A 19,780-nucleotide genomic window follows, 5' to 3' on the forward strand; every position below is an offset into this window, starting at 1 on the left:
TTGCAGAACCTCTCTTCTATCAAGGGTTTGGTGAAACTATCAGCCAACTGACTTTTAGAATTAACAAACTGAATATCTAAGTTTCCATTTTGCACATGTTCTCTTATAGAATAAAATCGAACTTCAATGTGTTTTGTTCTTGAGTGCAAAACAGGGTTTTTGGAAATATTTATAGCACTCATGTTGTCACAAAACAATGAAATATTAGAAACATTCAGCTTATAGTCAGCTAATTGAGTTTTCAGCCATAATAATTGAGAACAACAAGAGGAGGCTGCAATATACTCAGCTTCGACTGTTGAAAGTGCCAATGTAGCCTGCTTCTTGCTTGACCATACAATGAGTGATTTCCCAAGAAAGCAACACATGCCACTAGTTCTTCTTCTATCAATTCTGTCCCCAGTAAAATCTACATCACAGAAACTCACTACTTGAAATGAATCAGTCTTAGGAAACCATAAACCATAATCAGTGGTACCAAGCACATATCGGATGATCCTCTTGACAGCTGAGAGATGGGATTCCTTAGGCTTTGATTGAAACCTTGAGCACACTCCAACACTTTGGATGATATCAGGCTTGAGGAGGTTAGATACATCAAGGAACCAATCATCCCTCTATAGCGTGTCTCATCAACATCTCTGGCATGTTCATCTTTGTCAAGCTTGATATTTGGATGAATGGGGGTTCCCATTGGCTTGGCACATTCCAGCCTAAACTTCTTGACAAGTTCCTTTGCATATTTTTCTTTATGAATGAATATGCCTTCTACAGTTTGCTTTATTTGCAAGCCTAGAAAGAAATTGAGCTCTCCCATCATGCTCATATCAAATTCATTTGTCATAAGCTTAGCAAAATCTGCACACAAATCCTCATTAGCCGAACCAAAGATAATATCATCAACATAAACTTGCACAAGAATAAAATGATCATTATAGTTCTTAATAAATAAAGTGGTGTCAGTAGCTCCTCTTTGAAATTTGTTTTTCAATAAAAATGAGCTAAGCCTATCATACCAAGCTTTAGGAGCTTGTCTTAAACCATATAAGGCTTTAGCTAGTTTGAAAACATGGTTAGGAAAAGTTTTGTTTTCAAACCCAGGTGGTTGAGCCATATAAACCTCTCTATCTATTATGCTATTGAGGAAACCACACTTTACATCCATTTGGAATAGCTTGAAGTCACAGTGAGCTGCATAAGCAAGGAGCAATCTGATTGCTTCCATTCGAGCTACAAGTGCAAAGGATTCATCGAAATCAATCCATTCCTCTTGATCATATCCTTGAGCAACTAATCTAGCTTTGTTGTAGACAATGGTTCCATCTTCACCCAATTTGTTTTTGAAAATCCATTTAGTGCCAGTGACTTTCTTTCCTTTTGAGTGAGGCACTAATGTCCAGACCTGATTTTTCTCAAACTGCTGCAATTCCTCCTCCATAGCTAACACCCAAGATGGATCAGCAAGTTCTTCTTGAATGTTTTGAGGCTCAATCTTTGATATCAGAGCTAGATTATTGGATTCAGCTCTTTTCAAAGATGATCTAGTTGATATTCCTTTGGAGGGATCACTAATTATGAATTTCTCTAGATAGTTTTTCAGAAACTTCCATTCCCTAGGCCTTCTGGTTTGAGATGAGGATTCAGGTTCCTCTTGATCAGCAATGGCCTCTGCATCAATATTATCAGCTGCGACAGGAGATAATTCCAAATTGTCTCCTGCAGAATTGAAATTTTTGCTGCTAACAGGTGCAACTTCATGAGAACTTGGATTTTGAGGAAATGGTTCAGTATTCTTGGGTAATTCAGCTTCAAAACATGGACTATCATCAAGCAAACACTAGGAACATTGTTATACTCATAGAATGTGATATGCATGGTCTCCTCAACAGTTTTGGAGTTCTTGTTATAAACTCTATATGCCTTGCTATGAGTGGAATAACCTAGAAAAATGCCTTCATGTATTTTAGGATCAAATTTTTCTAAATTTTCTTTGATATTCAGTATGAAACACTTGCAGCTAAATACATGAAAGTAACTAAGATTGGGAAGATGCCCTTTCCAAAGTTCATATGGGATTTTCTTCAAAAACTTCCTAATGATGGTTCTATTTAAAACATAGCAAGTTGTATTCACAGCTTCAACCCATAAGAACTTGGGAATTTCATATTCACATAACATAGCTCTAGCCATTTCTTGTAAACTTCTATTTCTTCTTTCTATAACACCATTTTGTTGAGGTGTTTTAGGACAAGAGAAGTTATGTGATATGCCCAATTCATCACAAAAAGATTCAAAATATTGATTTTTAAATTCTTTGCCATGGTCACTTCTAATTGAAACAATTCTTAAACCTTTTTCATTTTGAACCTTTTTGATGAATTTTTCAAAAACAGAAAATGCTTCATGTTTATGAGCTAGAAAGAACACCCAACCAAACCTAGTATAGTCATCCACAATTACCATGCCATAGCTTTTTCCTCCAAGACTTTGAGTCCTAGTTGGTCCAAACAAATCAAGATGCAACAACTCCAATGATTTTTTAGTTGAGACGTCTTCCTTGGGTTTGAAGGAGGTTTTTATTTGTTTACCCATTTGACAAGCATCATAAATGATGTCCTTATCAAATTTTATATTAGGAAGACCTCTTATTAAGCCTTTCTTTACAAGCTTAGAGATTTGGAGCATGCAAGCATGTCCTAATCTCTTATGCCACATCCATTTTTCAGATTCTATTGAAGAGAAACAAGTTACATTTTGAACTTTAAGATCATCTAGTGTGAGACCATAAACATTGTCACTTCTTAACAAAACAGCCCCTATTTTCTCATTAATGACTCTACAATCAGATTTCCTAAAGGTTACAGCATATCCAAGGTCACACAATTGACTTATGCTCAATAGATTATGCTTCAACCCATCAACTAAAAAGACACTATCTATGCAAGTAGAAAAATCTTTGCCAACCTTACCAATGGCAATTATTTTACCTTTACCATTATCTCCGAAAGTGACAAATCCTCCATCATACTTGTTGAGTTTAATGAAGAAAGTATCCCTTCCGGTCATATGCCTTGAACATCCACTATCAAGATACCACATGTCCATTTTTTTCTTGGATGTAAGGCAAACCTGCATGTTCTTCAACTAACCTTAGGTATCCAAATCCATTTAGATCCTTTGATGTGAAATCTTCTTGGTTGCCCAGGAGCATTAAAATCATGAACAACTTTATATAATTTACTATCATTACCAAAAGACTTAAGAAAGATGAAACATTGAGGAGGATCATGACCATTTCTATTGCACTTGTAGCAATGATTCTTGCCTACTGATTTCTGAGGTTTGCTGAATCCTTTTGGTTTGAAAAGCTTGGAAGAGGAGGCTTCAGATTTTTGAATGTTTTGTATGAAAACAGCCTTATTTTCCTCTTTGAATCCAAGTCCAGATTTTTCAGACCCAAATCTTTAACAAGCAAGTTTGTTCAGATTTTGAAAACCTTGAACAAACTTTGCTAAGTCTTCATTCAAATTTTTAATTTGTTCATTCAGCTTTTTGTTTTCAAAAATCAAATCAGTGGAAGCAGTAACTTTATGCTTGAGTTTGAATTTCTCTAATTCAGCTTGCAAAGCACTACTTTCTTTTTTTAAAAAAAATTCATTACCAGTTTCGGTAGCCTTAACCTTTTTCAAAAGAAGATCATTTTCTGTCCTCAATGCCTCATTTTCTTTCTTACATTTTGCATACTTATCCAAGAGTTTCTTAGAGTTTACAGAAATATTTTTGATAATGTAGTGCAGTTCATCAATAGATAAGTCAGAGAAATCTACCTCATCTTCATCATCATGATCTGCCATCAGACATAATTGAGCTTCTTAATCTGAGCTCTCTGAGCTGGCGTCGTTCTCCAAGTCCTCCCATGTTTCCATCATCACCTTTTTGTCTTTCTTGGACTTTTCGCCTTTCTTAAGTTGAGGGCAATCTGACTTGAAGTGACCGGATTCCTTGCAGTGGTGGCATGTGAACTTGACTTGATCTTTCTTGAAGTCTTTGGATGAAGTGCTTCCTTTGTCTTTGCTTTTGTATCTCAGTAGTCTTCTCATTTTTCTTGCAAAGAGCACAATTTCTTCATTTGAGAAACTGTCATCAGATTCTTCCTCTTTGGCTGTCATTCTTGATTTTAGTGCTATACTTTTCTTTTTGTCATCTTTGTCTTGAGGCATATGAGTGGTTTCATAGGCCAATAGCTTGCCTCTTAGCTCATCATAGGTGATTTTGATCAAATCATTCCTTTCAGAGATGGCTGTGCTTTTTACTTCCCATTTCTTAGTAAGACTTCTCAGGATCTTCCTCACTAAAGTTTCTTCAGAATAGTTTCTTCCCATGGCATCCAGATTGTTGATGATTATTGAAAACCTTTTGAACATTTGATCGATGCTCTCATCCTCCTTCATGCTGAACATTTCATACTCCTTCATTAGCATGTCAATTCTGGTCTCCCTCACTTGCTTAGTGCCTTCAGGGGTGAGTCTGAGCTTGTCCCATATTTCTTTAGCCATTTTGCACCTTGACACTTTTCTAAATTCTTCAAAACTGATTGCACAATGCATCAGGTTGATTGCCTTGACGTTGAGTTCAACCTTCTTCTTTTCTTCATCTGTCCACTCGCTGTCTTCTTTTGCCACAACTTCTCCATCAGTATTTTGTTTAGTGGGAACGTCAGGTCCATTGAGAATGATCTTCCAGATGTTGTAGTCGATTGACTGCACAAAGATCCTCATTCTTTCTTTCCAGTAGGAATAGTTGCTGCCATTGAAATAGGGAGGTCTATTATTAGACTGCCCTTCAGTGAGAGTGAAAGCCACAATGTTGGGATTCATGTTGTTGGCCATGGATCTTTACTCCAAGCTGTGAAGCTTGACTCCTTGAGACCTTGCTCCTGATACCAATTGAAGGTTCTAGTTGAACTTGAGAAGGGGGAGTTGAATCAAGTTGGCTTAAAACTTATAGTTTCAAACTCTGTTTCAGCAGAAGCTCAAGTTGCAGGAGATTATTTCATTTTATCTCATGTGCAGAATAAGTAAAGAGTAGGGAAGAAGAGAAATAGGCCAGCATGTATCTTGTATCGGATTCTTTGTGCTATGAATCCTACGTCCAGTCTCCACCACAAACCATGGTGGAATTTTCACTATAATTCACAGATTACATTCACCAATACTATTGAATTACTCTCTAATTCAACTAGTATCTACCCTAAGCTTTCTTCACCAAAGCTTAGCTTCCCATAGTGCTATCCCAACTAGGAAGGAAAATTTAACAGATTCAGACTTCACCCAGTGCTAACCCAACTAGGCAAGGGGAACTAATCCTAGTTCAAAAACCAAATTACATCAGAATTAAGTGGCTCTTTTGCATCACTCTTGCCTTTTCTCTCTTGGTTTTTCAACCTCACAAGATTAGCCTTTTCTCAATACAGAAAATGATACAAGATAGCTATAACAAAAAGATCAGAAATTAAGCTTGAGAAGAAGAAAAAGATTCCAGCTCAATATTTGAGATGGTGCTCTGAGTGTGTAATCTCTTTTTCTTACTTTGAAATGATGGAGTGAGCCTTCTTATATGTCTTCAGCTTGCCTTCATTTTTGCCTCTTCCATTTCCTTGTACCAGCTGCTCGTTGGAGCTATCACTGCTGGCATGCAGTCCTTTCTTCATCATGCTCCACTACCTCTGCTATCAGAGGAGCTCGACCACTACCTCTGCTGTCCTTTATTTTTCTTTCTTCCTTAGCATGCTCTGCTTTTTCATTTTGCTTCATTTTCCTGCTGCTACTGCTTTTGTGTTTTGCTCACCCACTAACCGAATATTGCTCTGCTAAGAGAGTGGAGATGTCCTTGTATCTTTTTTGCTTTCACAAAACTACACCTATCCTTGCATGATCCAGCTGTCCTCTTATGACATTTAGCAAATACATAGCCATTTAATTTGCTGAACGGTGCTTTGAGAAGCATTGGGCTTGTTTTTTACTCTTGGAGCACTAAAGAGCACATGAGCACTAAGTGTTGTAGCTTTAGCATGTTGATTTGCTGAAGCTTATGCTGGTTTGGGCTGGTGCAGCATGAACTTGAATAATTGGGGCCGGCAACAATTAAAACACCCATTAAACAGCATTGGGCTTTCAACCCAAAGAAATGTTTGTCATCATTTGTAAACCTACTTAGACTTAACACACTCCTTACTTTTTCTGGAGTGCACTAACATTCGTCTGATAAATATATATTTTTGGAGATTTTGAATGGTTGTATTTAAATTTCAAATATTTTTATTTTTAAAAATTACGAATATTTTTTTATGTTAAATATTGACCATAATATTAATCGTGTAATATTGACTTCTAAGAATTTTTTTTTTTAGTTTTATAATTACAAATTAAATTAGTCATTTAGTTAAAGGAATACTTATATATACAATTAATTGTCAATTTGACAGTATAATGACTAGCTGACATTGCGCCTCAGTCGACTGAATTGAGAACAAAACCAATTGGAGTTTCACACATTTAGTGCAATGACAGTTAGTCACTAGGCTATCACAATTAACTGCACACATGATTATTCTAAGGAAAGATTTCTTAGATTTACAGATGTATCATTGTGCTAAAGTAAATGCTTGTATATTGTAATCCTGTCCAGAACCACTGAGTTTCCCATCAGATTATTCACTTTTGTTAATCTTAACATAAACTGATTAGCTGTTTTTGTTAGATAGGGAATGCCAAAGGAATTTCGTTATTTCAGTAAGATTTAACTAATTAACATAGAGGCTACACAGAGTAAAGAGATGCAATATATAGAACCTTCTGTGTATTTTAAGCCATTTCTTAGAGCTGCTTATTTCATCAAACAAATACAATGTAAAGAAATTAAATTAAAAGTGTTTACAAATAAAAAGGAAAAAGAAAAAAAAAAGCTACAAAATCTTATCAACAATCCACCATAGATGCTGTCGACGCTGTGTTCGTCTTTTGTGTATACTTGTTTCCCAGGTGAAGAACCTCCGTTAACTTCCGTTATATGCCTTTTGCTATTCACAAGGAAATTTACTCTTTTAAAGAGTCAGAGACTCTGTTTATGCAAAACCTTAAAAAAAATGATCACCCCTTTTCTTTTTATACTAATATGCTGTGTAATTTGCCAGACCCTATATACTACAACGCATTTGACAAGTGAAGGCACAAACTGAAAATTTCGCTGAATGAAGAACATAGCCAAATAGTTTTACGAGGTGGGAACAAAGGTGCCAACATATCCAAATGCCATGATGAAGAACGCAATTGCTTGGATGAAAAGGAAGATGAAGTAGTGGTTCTTCCCGAACATAACATCGTAACAGCCACAGAAGAAGAGGTAAAATCCCACACCAAGTTCCAACAAGTGAATCCTGATGAAGACAAAGATATCAGATACATTGATTTTTCAATGTAATATTTAATCAAATTGAAGAAGCGAACAACTAAATCATGAAAAACCCTTTTGTACCTGTCTCCAATCTTGAATCGAGGCTTCTTCGATGCTACTTTACCTCCGGCTTTACTCTTGAGAGCATCTCCAAGCTTTTCAGTGACAACCCATTCGTTGACTCGGCTAGCCTCGAGTAAACCGATAATTGTCGCCTTTGTTCTATGAAGAGACATGACATTCTCAAAGAGAATCCAGAACACAAGTAAATGGAGCGACCTGAAACAAAAGCATAGGAAACAGAGAATAAAGTCGGTCAACAAAAGTGTTTGTTTACTTGTAACACAAGTTTCTTTCTTTCCAATTCAACTGTAGAGAAGAATTGAAACAGAAGAAAACCAATAGAGGAATCAAGAAAGACCTTGGAGTTCCAACTGCATTTAGAAGGGTGATGACAGAAGGGATATAGACAGCACCCCATTTTGGAACCACAACCTCAGGAACCACAACGGTCGCAGGTAACACGATGCAGTAGAACACAAACGTGTTGATGTGTGCTATAACTTTCCTAACGAAGAAGAAGCTGTAAATCACATGTACCTTCTTCCAAGTTGACACTTTCTGCATTGGACAAAACATACATGGAATTTGAAATGTAAGTATCCATATACCGACAAATATAAATTTGAGTATGAGGTCTAAAGCTTACCTTGTTTCTGATAATTTCCAAAACCATCTTCCTGAAAAGATTGGCGGGCCCACAAGACCAACGGTGCTGTTGGTAGCGGTAGGCCTTCAAAGTACTTGGCAACTCATTTTTAACCTTTACTCACAAAAAATAGATCCATGTCAACAAAACCATACATCAATGTTATATAAATATACACACAACTTTCCAACTGAGATTATTATCATTATTACAATGACTGAAAGATGGTATATATAAGCACCACCTTATTTTTATACTATTAGAGTTTAGAATTTAGTGTTTAAAATTTAGAATATTAACTAAATATTGACTAAAAATAATAAATTGTGTTAGTCATATAACATTGTTCGTTATTTATTACCTTCAAATCGGAGAGGTAACAGAATTTCCATCCCTTGAGACTAGCTCGGACAGCAAGGTCCATATCCTCCACTGTGGTCCTATCTTTCCACCCACCAGCCTCATTTAGCGCCGCAATTCTCCATACTCCAGCAGTCCCTATAATCATCCATCATATCACAAATAAAATTAAAAGAGTAGCTAAATTAGTTACAACATATTTGTGTATATTTATAAATGTTGTTTAACGTATATTTTCAACAAATAATTAAACTTTTCACAAAATGATTATCAAATTTATTTATAGCAGCATAATCAAACTTTTTTTTAACACTATAGATGTATCCTTATACAATAGTAGCATGATTGTTGTTGAAGAATACATATATATTTGCAATATGTAATTAAATTATTATATATATTAAGATGATTGTACCGTTGAAACCAAAGAAGGCATAACTGGAAGAGCCCACTTCTTGTTCCACTGTGAAATGGTAATCCAGTGACATCTCTTGCATCCTGGTCATCAAACATTCATCGGAATTCACTGAAAATTAAAAACAAGAAAAATTAATTAATATTATGTTATATTAGTGGCATGTCAAAAACATAGCTGGCATGAAATTTACAATGACATGGTATTGATTTGGCAGAAAGGAGAGAGTTCGAAATAAATTCAGCTGTCGGTTAGTAGATATAGACAGTGACTGGAAAATAATGAGGTCCACCATTAAAAACTTGCACATGCTGCTGCCGGAGCAACACAGCAGTAGGAGTCATTGAGTGAATTAAAGATGGGTAAAAGGGAAGATGGAGATCCACAATAAGAATAATGATTACATCAACAACCATAATAACGCCACAAACACGTTTCTTCTCTCGATGAAAACCGAAATATTTGGTAACAAAAAAACAGTAAGAACTTCTTTTATTTAATATTTATTAATTATTATAATAATTAATAAATATTAAATAAAATAAATTCTGATTTTTTTTTTATTTTTTTAATATTATCGTTATGAAAATGATGTTTGTGCTCTGCTATATGTTACATTTAATATTTGTTTTAAGAATATCTATACTTATTTATTTTTTAAATTTCAGTATTTTAAATATATTGGAAGAATTGAAATCTTCTATACTTTGGTAATTGTTAATGTAGTTAGAGAGCAACGCCTATGCATATTTTCATTTTAATATTATGGGTTTATTTATTTTTACCTTAAAAACATATGTTAAGATTACAAATTGAAAATTTTTTTATTGAAAATACAAAAAAATTAATTTTTAATGTATTTATTTTATATTTATTAAATAAAAAAAATTAAAACCTTCTATTAATGGTAAGTTTATATATGCCTTAGAGCACATGTTAGTTAAATCCTAATTTTATTTTGAGTTTTATAAATGTCTAATTAGTATTTATGAAATTATATGTCATAAATAATAATTTAAAATTAAATGAGAAATTTGTGGCTTTAATTTTTTGTTTCGGTTCAACTTAAACTTTATATTATTTTTAATTGTTCTATCAAAATAGTTATACAACTGACAAAATTTAATTAATTTTTCATCAAGATGATTCATACTATGATTACTATTTCTCTAAAGTGAGACCGATTTCACTTTGTCTATGATTTTAATAAAAAGTCATACTTTTGAAATTAATTTATTTCTTGTAAGTATAAAAATTATATTCCAAAAGTATTGGAGATGCTGGACCCTTTGTTAACTAAATTTTGTTTTATTTATAATGTTACGTACCAGGGAAAGGTTATTTTAAAAAAACTGTGCATGCTTAAATATGTTTTCGGAACATGCATTAGACAGAAATACCCTTTGAAATACACATGTAGATAGAAGCAGATTTCGTGTGTTGCTCTCTTTAAGAACAATTATTTTAGGACCAGCTCAAAATATCAAATTTTTCTTAGCTAGAACAGGGGAAGGGCGTTAGCTATGGGGAAAATTTTCTGGTTGGTGCACATGTTGGAAACAATACTTATTTGTATTAGTGAGGTGTGTGGCCCTTTTAATCTTTCATATCACATCTTGAGAGCCACCCAAGAGAGCACATGTTTCTAAAGCATTATCATATGTTCCCAATATTGGGAATACGATTCCTTAGGAAAAGATAGCAGCTTTTTATTAACAAATAGTACTATATAGTAGTATATATTTTACTTTTCTTAGTTTGTTAGTTGTATGCATGTTGTTTTGCAACTTGTATTTCAACTTTCAATCAGGTTGTTATAATTATTGTTTCATGAAAATTTACATGTAGCTTGTTATCCTAACCATTAATTATCATAAGGACACTAATTAAAATTGTAATATGTTAAATACATTAAAAATTTTAAATGTTTTTTTCTAATATATATGCGGGTAGGAGTTAAAATTGGATGAGAGGTTACAAAAATAAATTTGATATGTAAAATTATAACTTCTCTAAAAAACCTTGCATCCCTTTATTTTAAAATTTTCCCTTTAAAAATCTTGACTCTTGTTCTAATTATAAAGCTAATAAACCTATAAGTAAACAATCTATATAGTCATCGTAAATTACTAACTCTTGAAACTCATTATCATACTTAAAATGACTACCAGCATAGTCTTTGTTGAAACAACTATTTTGACCACGTTGAAATTAAGGAGTACTTATATTATTTATTGCTAATCTACACCTACTTTTCAAAGTAATTAATAATGATCAATTAATTGGATTCTGAGGCATTAATGATCAATTAATTGGATTCTGATGAGGCCTTTACTTGCGAATTTAGTTATACTTTTTCCGCATTAAGCAGTATGGTCCAGGTTTTACCCGACTTTTCGGCCTCACATTGACTCAACCAGATCCAATTCCTACTATAAATGAATTATAATCAAGGGAAATAATATGTAAAAAGCCATAATTATTATATCATGGTTAATAATCATCTATCAATTCATTAACGCCTTTTAATGACAGACTGGACATCAAAAAATAATGAAGAGAGTAACCAATCAGCAGCTTCCACTTAGCATAGGAACAAAAGAAACCAAATAATAATCGCCAAAACTAATCATCATGATTTGTCGAGTGATCAGCTCACTTGTCCACTTAAGCAGTTATTAAGATATTTGAATTATGTCTTATGCATACAATAATTTATTGGCCATCAATAAACCCTAAATTCTAAATATTAAATAGATTTTAAATTTGTGATAAATTGATTTTTAATCTATCGAATTTGAGAATACCATGACAATTAAAAAATTATACCCCAAATAGAATAAAATAATATTTTTTTGGTAATATGATTTTGAAAATACTATTTGTGTATGAAATTAGTGGCCGCTTAGACAATTTTAAAATTTAAAAGTAAAGAAAATAAATAAATAAATAATCACAATTTGATTTAATAATATTAAATTAGATGTTTATATGTACAGTAATTTTTGTGTACAAATAATATATTATATAGTATATAGAATTTAATTAAAAAAATGTCTAAAGAATAAAGATGTTTTCTAAAAAGATAATAATACAAGTTTTAAAAATATTTAATAAATTAAAATATAAAATTTTTATTTTCAATAAATTTAGTAAAATTACTTTTTATATTTTAAAAAGTTTTTTTTAAATATTAAAAAATTATTAAAATTTATTTTTTTTAATTAATAATTAATCAATAATATTTAAAACTAAAAAACTAAAAATATATTATTAAATTATTAAATTAAAAAAATTAAATTAATAATTAAAAATAATGACCAAAAATAATAAACTTTACTTCTTTTTTTAAAAAAAATTTCTCCCCGCAAGATTCTATTATATAAAGTTTGGAGGAGATTATAAAAGCGGGTGGACCATAGACACAAAGTAGTAAAAGAACACCATATCATAAACGACAATGATAGATACATATATAATTTTGGTAACAAAGTATAATAAATAGACACTAAAACTCAAGTATCAATTTTTTTTTATAGAAATTGAGTTTATAAATCATATAATATTAGAATTAATAGTTAAATTTAGCGTCAAACTTTGACATCAACAAAAAGGGGGTTACGTGGCTTAAATCTAAGGCAAACATGAAACGAAAGTTGAAAGATGAAGGTGCTGCTAGTTAGCTAGAGTGTGACATTTGCACGGTCGTTGAACCACAAAGTGGGACCCAACCCAGCACCAACCAAACTCAACACACACAAAAAGACTCATGTCACCGACAGTTTTTAAATAATCTAAATTAGGACTAAGAAAAGAGATTGTCGTTAAAACGTGGATGTTAAGGGAGTTAGAGAAAAGTTTTAATTACCAAATTTCCAACGAGCCTGAACGAGAGCAAGCTCAGGATTGTGCACTAAGAATGGGATGGTTCGCCACAAGAAATCAGGCTCAGGCTGAAAATCAGCGTCGAAAATGGCAACGTAATCGCATTGCTTAACATAGCTTCGTTTCATGCCTTCTTTGAGAGCCCCTGCTTTGTATCCGTTCCTGTTGTCCCTCACTTCATACTTTATGTTCACACCTTTGCTTGCCCACCTTTGGCATTCTATCTGCACCAATTCCTGCAATTTTTTCACACATCACAACGTCAATCAATGTTACTCCATCCATTCTTCTACTAATAATAACTATCATATAGTACAAAATTCATTAGTTATATCTAAGAATAATTTTGTAATACATAATCAACAAAAGAACAAAAATTAAATAATTACTCAAATATGTTTTGTCTTTTTTCTTTGTGGAGTTGTGAAAATGTTTAACGAACTAAATTTAGTCTAATTAATTGAGTAAATATTTGTTTGATTTTTATTTATTTGATTAAAACATAAAGTATCTTTTATAATTTAAAAATTTTTAATTAGTCTCTAATTATTTATGTAATTATAAATAATTTTTGTAAACAATGATCTGAAGATGTGTTATAAATTCATTTAAATTAATTATTTAAATGATTGAAATCTAATTAAAATAAATTTTTTGGACAGCGGAGAGGCGGTTTTTTCTTGCCATAAATGGAAAGGACATTACTGATATTAATTAATTAAAAAAGTTTAGGAAGCCAATTAAAGTATAAGTCAATTAAGTTTATTTTTTATTTTAAAAATTTAAAATATTAGGATAGTAAATGATTATTTCCTTTTTATTTTGTAACAAGCCTGTTTTTTATTTAATTAGTTAGAGTTGACTTTATTCTTAATTAGTTTTCTAGCGAAACGGTAATTAATTACCTTGATTGCTTGATCAGTGGAGTCATCAAGAACTTGTACAATGATCCTATCAGAAGGCCAAGAGAGTCCACATGCAGCTCCAATTGAAAGCTGATAAACCTGCATTTTATGGTAGAAACAACGGTAATATACTAAGAAAATAAAAAAAATATTAAAATTTATTTTATTTAATATTTATTAATTATTATAACAGTTAATGAATGTTTAATAAAATAAATTTTGATTGATTTTGGCTAATTTATTTTTACAAGCAATATAATAAGAAGCCATCTTTGTGTATTATGAAGAGTATAATGAATACTCAAACAAACTAATTAACTTACCTCTCTTTCATTGTACATAGGAATCTGAACAAGAACCATGGGGTAAGAAGAGTTTCCTAACTCAACATCGTCCTTCATTGGCTCCCACTTGTAACGCTTCTCAGGCCTTCTTCCAAACAATTTCACGAGACTAATCACAATGCCCATATACACTCTCTCTATGAACATCATCACCGACATGATCAAGCATAAAAACACCGCGATCCTCAGCATTGGAACTATCAATGGCGCTTTGATCTGGCTCCACACCATTGCAAACTGCATTGTTATGTCATCCTTTGCGCCTTCAAACGAAACCCCATCCATATTCAAGAGACAAAACACACACACACACACAAGAGAAAGTAGTGGAAGAGAGGTTTATAATAAGAACAAGCTAATAACAATCTTTGTTAAAGAAGCAGGAATATTTATTTATTTATTTGTAATTTTCTTCTGGGTCACGCAAAACAATGGATGAATTGACGGAGCTGGAATAATGTCAGTGACACTATGTACTATGTGTAGGTAGCTAGCTAGATGAGATCTCAATATAGAAACACTTTTTTTTAGTTGGTTCTTTTCACGAGGATAAGTAGAGACCAAACAATTGATTGTAAGAGAAGTCAAATCTCTCTCTCTCTCTCTCTCTCTGATCAAACCAAATTAAAAGAGAACAGAACAACACCGCATTTGACAAAAAGCAGAGACAGAAGCAAAGAGTAATAAAAAAAGGTAACAAAAAGACAAGAGAATAAGAAACGTATATAGAAAGAGATGAGATGAAGAGAATGTTTTTCTCTTTTCTTTTTTTAGGGGGTCTCTGTGTGTGCGCGCTGCTTTGCACTCTCTCCTTAACTTCTTTCTTTCTCTCTTCCTCTCTCTCTCCCTCTTTATATAATGAGGGGTTTTGGGATTTTTTTTTTTTACTCCCAAGGCACTGGTCTTATTAGGACCCTTCTCTCCCTAATTGTTGTAGGTTGTTGCTATAACAAGAAGATTGTGCGGCTTATATAAAATGGGCAACAACAATGTAATGTAAGGTGGGGTGGGAATATCAAAATTTATGAATGTAGGGGAAAAAGAAGGTACCCTGAGCCTAACCAATTACAAATGAAATCATCAATAATTGCCTTCAATTTACCCACCTTTTTATAATATATAAATATGATATACCTTTTCATTTGTTGAAATATTTAGTACTATGTTTCTACTTTCTATGGTTTATTGAATATTGAATATTTTGATAATGTTAATATGGAATTACGGATCGAGGGAAAAAAATTAAGAAAAAATATTTATCAAAATATATATTAAAAGTAAATTAAATATTTTTTTACCAAAGATATAAAAATTCAAACTCGCAACTTCTAACTGAATATAAGAAGATTATACTATTTGAGTTATAATTTGTTGGCATAAATAAATAAATTAAATATATATAAAAATAAATTATACTAATTAATTATTAGTATAAAATATATATAAAAATATAAAATATATATTAAAAATAAATTAAATTATATATATTTATACGTAATTGATTATTAATTTTAATATATAAATAATAATATTTTTTATAATTATATAGTAAAATCTTGATTTGATTATATATTTGATTATATATATATATATATATATATGAATGATTTGATAGTTAGCATTCTTTCAAGTTTCAACTATCCCCGAGCCGCGAGCGTTAGAAACATTTTCGTTTACTTTCTATTCCTTTATTTCATAGTATTATTTTGACATTTTCAACCTACAATTGGTAGTTATATTTCTTCAAAATAGATATTAGCTTTTTCATGTGTCATTATTTTATTGGTTTCGTACTCAATCTAATTTGCCATGTTTTAAGACCTAATATATAATTTTTATTATTGTACCATAATAATAGATTTGCAATAATATGTTGTCATGGGCCGCAAACCACACCCCCCAATCCTCATATTGTTAACGACATTGTTATTTGCGCTTTAATACAATCTTATTTGAAAATCTTTTTGTGAAAAGTTAAACTCTATTTTAGTCTTTAAAATTAGTGAGTTACACTGATTTATTTTTTGACTTTTTAATTGTTATAATTTAGTCATCTAGATTTAAAAAAGTATACTAATGTAGTCTTTTGTATATTTTCCGTCGCTGAAACTCAACGCTGTTAGTTGTGTAGCTCAAATCTTGTCACGCTAGACATATTAAAACGACGTTGTATGCATTTTGGCGCTAAAAAAGACAGTAAATGACGTCGTTTAAGGGTTAGAATAATACTAAAACATTATACCCCCTCTATTTTAATATTGTTCAAATACTAAAATGACATCATTTAGTGCTATTTTAGCATCAAAACATGTAAAACATCGTTTTAATATGTCCATCATGGCAAGACCTGAGCTATCTCACTAACGGTGTTGAGGAGAAAATATATTAGTGCATTTTTTTTTTAAATCTGGAGGACCAAATTGTAGCAATTGAGAAGTCAGAGACCAAATCAATGCAACTCGCCAATCTCAAAGACCAAAGTGGAATTTAACTCGTGTCTATGCATTTTGACTTTGTGTATTGATATGCATTTTATTCTTTGAGACTTGTTAGCATATGGATATTTTACTTTTATAAATAAAATAAATGTAATAATTACTAAAATAAATAATTTAAAAATTATTTACCATTTAAAATTTCATGGTCTTATCTCGTTTACAGTGTAAACGAGATGGCATTTCGTGTATCTCGTTTACAGAGATAGGACACGTCAGCTGTCATGTGTCTATCTCGTTTACACTGTAAACGAGATACATGAAATGCTCATCTCGTTTACAGTGTAAACAAGATAGATAGAAGACAAAGCTGCAGCAGCTATAAAAGGATGTGTAACTCTTAATATTCTCCACCAACATTTTCTATCCTTTTTCTATCTGGTTTTTCTCACGAAAACAAGGCATTAATGGCCAGACAGTGCAGACAGTGATTCATTCGATGGTGGGGATGAGGATGAGTTTGTACCGGAGACACCTGCCGTGACCATGGCGCTCCATGTCCTGCCGCCACCTCACCCAATTCCGGCGCTATCGGCAGTGCCAAGTCACTATCACAGTCTGGATGTGGACGCCATGCATGAGAGGACTCCGTTTTCTGACACGGGTGAAGAGAATTACATCCTAGACGGTGGTGTAAAGTTTCGGGTCGGCCACAGGTTCAAAAGCTAAGAGGCAGTGCTTCAGTGTGTGAAGAACTACAGTATTTGCAGGAGTGTGGAGTACCGGATGATCGAATCGGACCGGTTGAAGTACCATGTGCAATGCCGTCAAGCTGAGAGTGGGTGTCAATGGAGCCTCCGTGTGGCCCTTCGGCAGAACCTCGGATACTGGTAAGTTCAACCTTAATTATTTTTTTTCGAAACTTCTGTATGATATATTAAGTAGGTTTGAGATATGGCTGAAGTAATACTGTCTTGTTGTGTTCAGGAGGTTCGGAGGGTTGGTAGAGTGCACAGTTGGTGGAGCAATACGTGTGCGTCTCAGGACGCCATTGCTCCACAAGTGCCGAAATCAGGAAATTGTCAAAAGTGAAGTCTCTGAGGGGCACCGTATCGCCGAATTCGGCCTCAACCAGATATAGGACGATGGCGTCGAGTGGAGGAAGGATATGACTCACTTGTCGAGGCAGTAGAAGGCGAGGCCTCTGAAGAATTATAAAATAAAAATCAGCCTTATAATATAAGGGATGATTATAAATTTTTGTTTTACTGAATTCTTTCTTTTTTTTTTTTTTTTTTAGTAATTAAATCAGCTTAACATGATACACACCACATTAGACGTTAAGCAAATATTTCTATCTAAACTACAGCTACTTCTACTTAACAACATACATCTATGTTTCTATCCTACACATGTCTCTAAATTACATATGTCGGTAAGCAAATCCTAATTAGAACGTTATAACTAATAACAACCTACCACAAAAAAAATAGAGTTCCAAACCAATAATTAAATCATAACATCTTTGCACAAGCAAATAGAGTTCTAAATTCTTCCTAGAGACCTATTCCTAAACCATTTAACTATGTACTTGTCACTATAGGACTACCCTAACAATGGCACCATCCTAAGATCAAACAAACAGAACGCAACTAATCTCGAAGTCGGCCGCCCCGGCGTAATGTGACGTCTCGTTCAGCCTGTTGATGTCTCCGTCGTTCCCCGCCTGGCGCGCCATCACTGGATCAGTCTAAAATAGGGTAAGAAAGGGTTAAAAGATGGGAGAAAGAGGTTGACTAAGTCAAAATGGAGTCCGGAACAATGTTGTAAACGACTTATATTTATAGGCTCGGACAGACCCTATCTCGTTTACAATGTAAACGAGATACACACGTGACAGCTGACGTGTCATATCTCGTTTACAGTGTAAACGAAATACACGCAAAGCCATCTCATTTACACTATAAATGAGATATGATCCTAAAATTTAAAATGATAAATAATTTTTAAATTATTTATTTTAGTAATTATTATATTTATTTTATTTATAAAAATAAAAAATCCGTGAGCATATACATATCAACTTGATAACCCAATTCTAGCAAAATTTGAGTCCAAAATACGTGAAGAAATTTTTATTAGGTATTTCACTTCTAATAAGATCTAGAATTTTATCAAATTCATCAAAACTATTGAAAAATTTATGCAGGTCTCTTTTTTTAATACTAATATTTTTAAAAATAACAGTGTAAAAGTTTCACAAATTTTTAAAATCTTCTATAAAAAAATAATTCTATTTTATTTTCTACTTTTGCTAAATTAAAGTCACAACAACTAAAGATAATACTAAAATTTTACATTGTGTTTGGATGAAAGGAATTTAAAAGGAAAGAAAATGTAAAAAAAGAAATTAGATGGAAAACTCAGTTTTTTATTGTTTGGATCACAAAAGAAATTGAGTGAAAAATCAAAAAGGATATATGGGATCCATATAAAAAAATTTTCCTCAACATTGCCAAAAAAATTCGTGGAGAAGGATAAATATGATTAAAATTCTATATTTACCCTTTTGATTTTAATAGTTTTAATATATTATTATAATAAAAATTTATATTTAAACATTATATATGTATTAGATAAATAATTTAAATTAAATATATAAAATTATAATATTTTTAAAATATAATAAAATATAAATAAATAAAAATATTTATATTTTATTTTATTATAAGGGTATTAATGTAATTTTATACTATTATAATTTTTTTTCTCTCACTTTTTTTCTATCTAAACAAAAAAAAAATTTATATTTTTTTCATCCATTTTCTCTTCATCAAAACAATGCATAAATAACTCTACTTTTTCTTCTATTTTCTCTCTTCTCATTTTCTTTCCTCTTATTTTCTTTCCTTCTATTTTCTTCCCAATATCTAAACAAAGCCTACTGGTTCAGATGGTATCCAAACAAATTCAAAAAATAAAAATTCTACTAGAATTATCCTCATAAATTTATTATTAAAGATCCATCAATAAAAAGATTTACTAGATCAACTTTAAAAAAATTGGAATCTACCAACATCACTTTCATTTCACCTATTGAGTTTAATGATATTTGTAACACCCCATTACCCTAAGCCTTATCTCTAACCGTAAAGCAAAGGATAACAAAGTACCACGACAGTTCTAAAACTTATAATATATAATATATGTCCAAGAATTTATATAACTAGAAGCCCGATGAAGGAATAAAGCTCAAAATCGCACAAAGCGAAATT

General features: G+C 32.1%; 2 protein-coding genes across 2 annotated transcripts; both read right to left on the reverse strand.

The window, feature by feature from the left end:
• Nucleotides 1-3,872: 3,872 nt before the first annotated feature.
• LOC148561571 (uncharacterized) lies at nt 3,873-4,889 on the reverse strand. Its single transcript, XM_088490769.1, has one exon. The coding sequence runs from the start codon at nt 4,887-4,889 to the stop codon at nt 3,873-3,875; it is 1,017 nt and encodes a 338-aa protein (XP_088346895.1).
• Nucleotides 4,890-6,843: 1,954 nt separating this feature from the next.
• Nucleotides 6,844-15,013, reverse strand: LOC107648805 (glucomannan 4-beta-mannosyltransferase 9). The gene is made up of 9 exons (XM_088491930.1): nt 14,050-15,013; nt 13,727-13,825; nt 12,805-13,057; nt 8,937-9,047; nt 8,523-8,659; nt 8,162-8,275; nt 7,874-8,073; nt 7,534-7,731; nt 6,844-7,435 (listed from the first exon to the last, which is right to left on the reverse strand). The coding sequence occupies exons 1-9, from the start codon at nt 14,353-14,355 to the stop codon at nt 7,273-7,275; spliced, it is 1,581 nt and encodes a 526-aa protein (XP_088348056.1). The 5' UTR covers nt 14,356-15,013; the 3' UTR covers nt 6,844-7,272.
• Between the last annotated feature and the right edge of the window lie 4,767 nt (nt 15,014-19,780).

The sequence above is a fragment of the Arachis ipaensis genome, chromosome B6, assembly GCF_059453495.1.
Source record: "Arachis ipaensis isolate K30076 ecotype BB chromosome B6, ASM5945349v1, whole genome shotgun sequence".
NCBI classification, from domain to species: domain Eukaryota; kingdom Viridiplantae; phylum Streptophyta; class Magnoliopsida; order Fabales; family Fabaceae; genus Arachis; species Arachis ipaensis.

Coding starts and splice junctions, on each gene's coding strand:
- LOC148561571 (XM_088490769.1), bottom strand. CDS start 4,889: ATGGCCAACAACATGAATCCCAACATTGTGGCTTTCACTCTCACTGAA.
- LOC107648805 (XM_088491930.1), bottom strand. CDS start 14,355: ATGGATGGGGTTTCGTTTGAAGGCGCAAAGGATGACATAACAATGCAG. Junction 13,058..13,726: donor CCACTGATCAAGCAATCAAG/GTAATTAATTAC, acceptor AAAAAATTGCAG/GAATTGGTGCAGATAGAATG. Junction 7,436..7,533: donor CGATTCAAGATTGGAGACAG/GTACAAAAGGGT, acceptor TGTCTTCATCAG/GATTCACTTGTTGGAACTTG.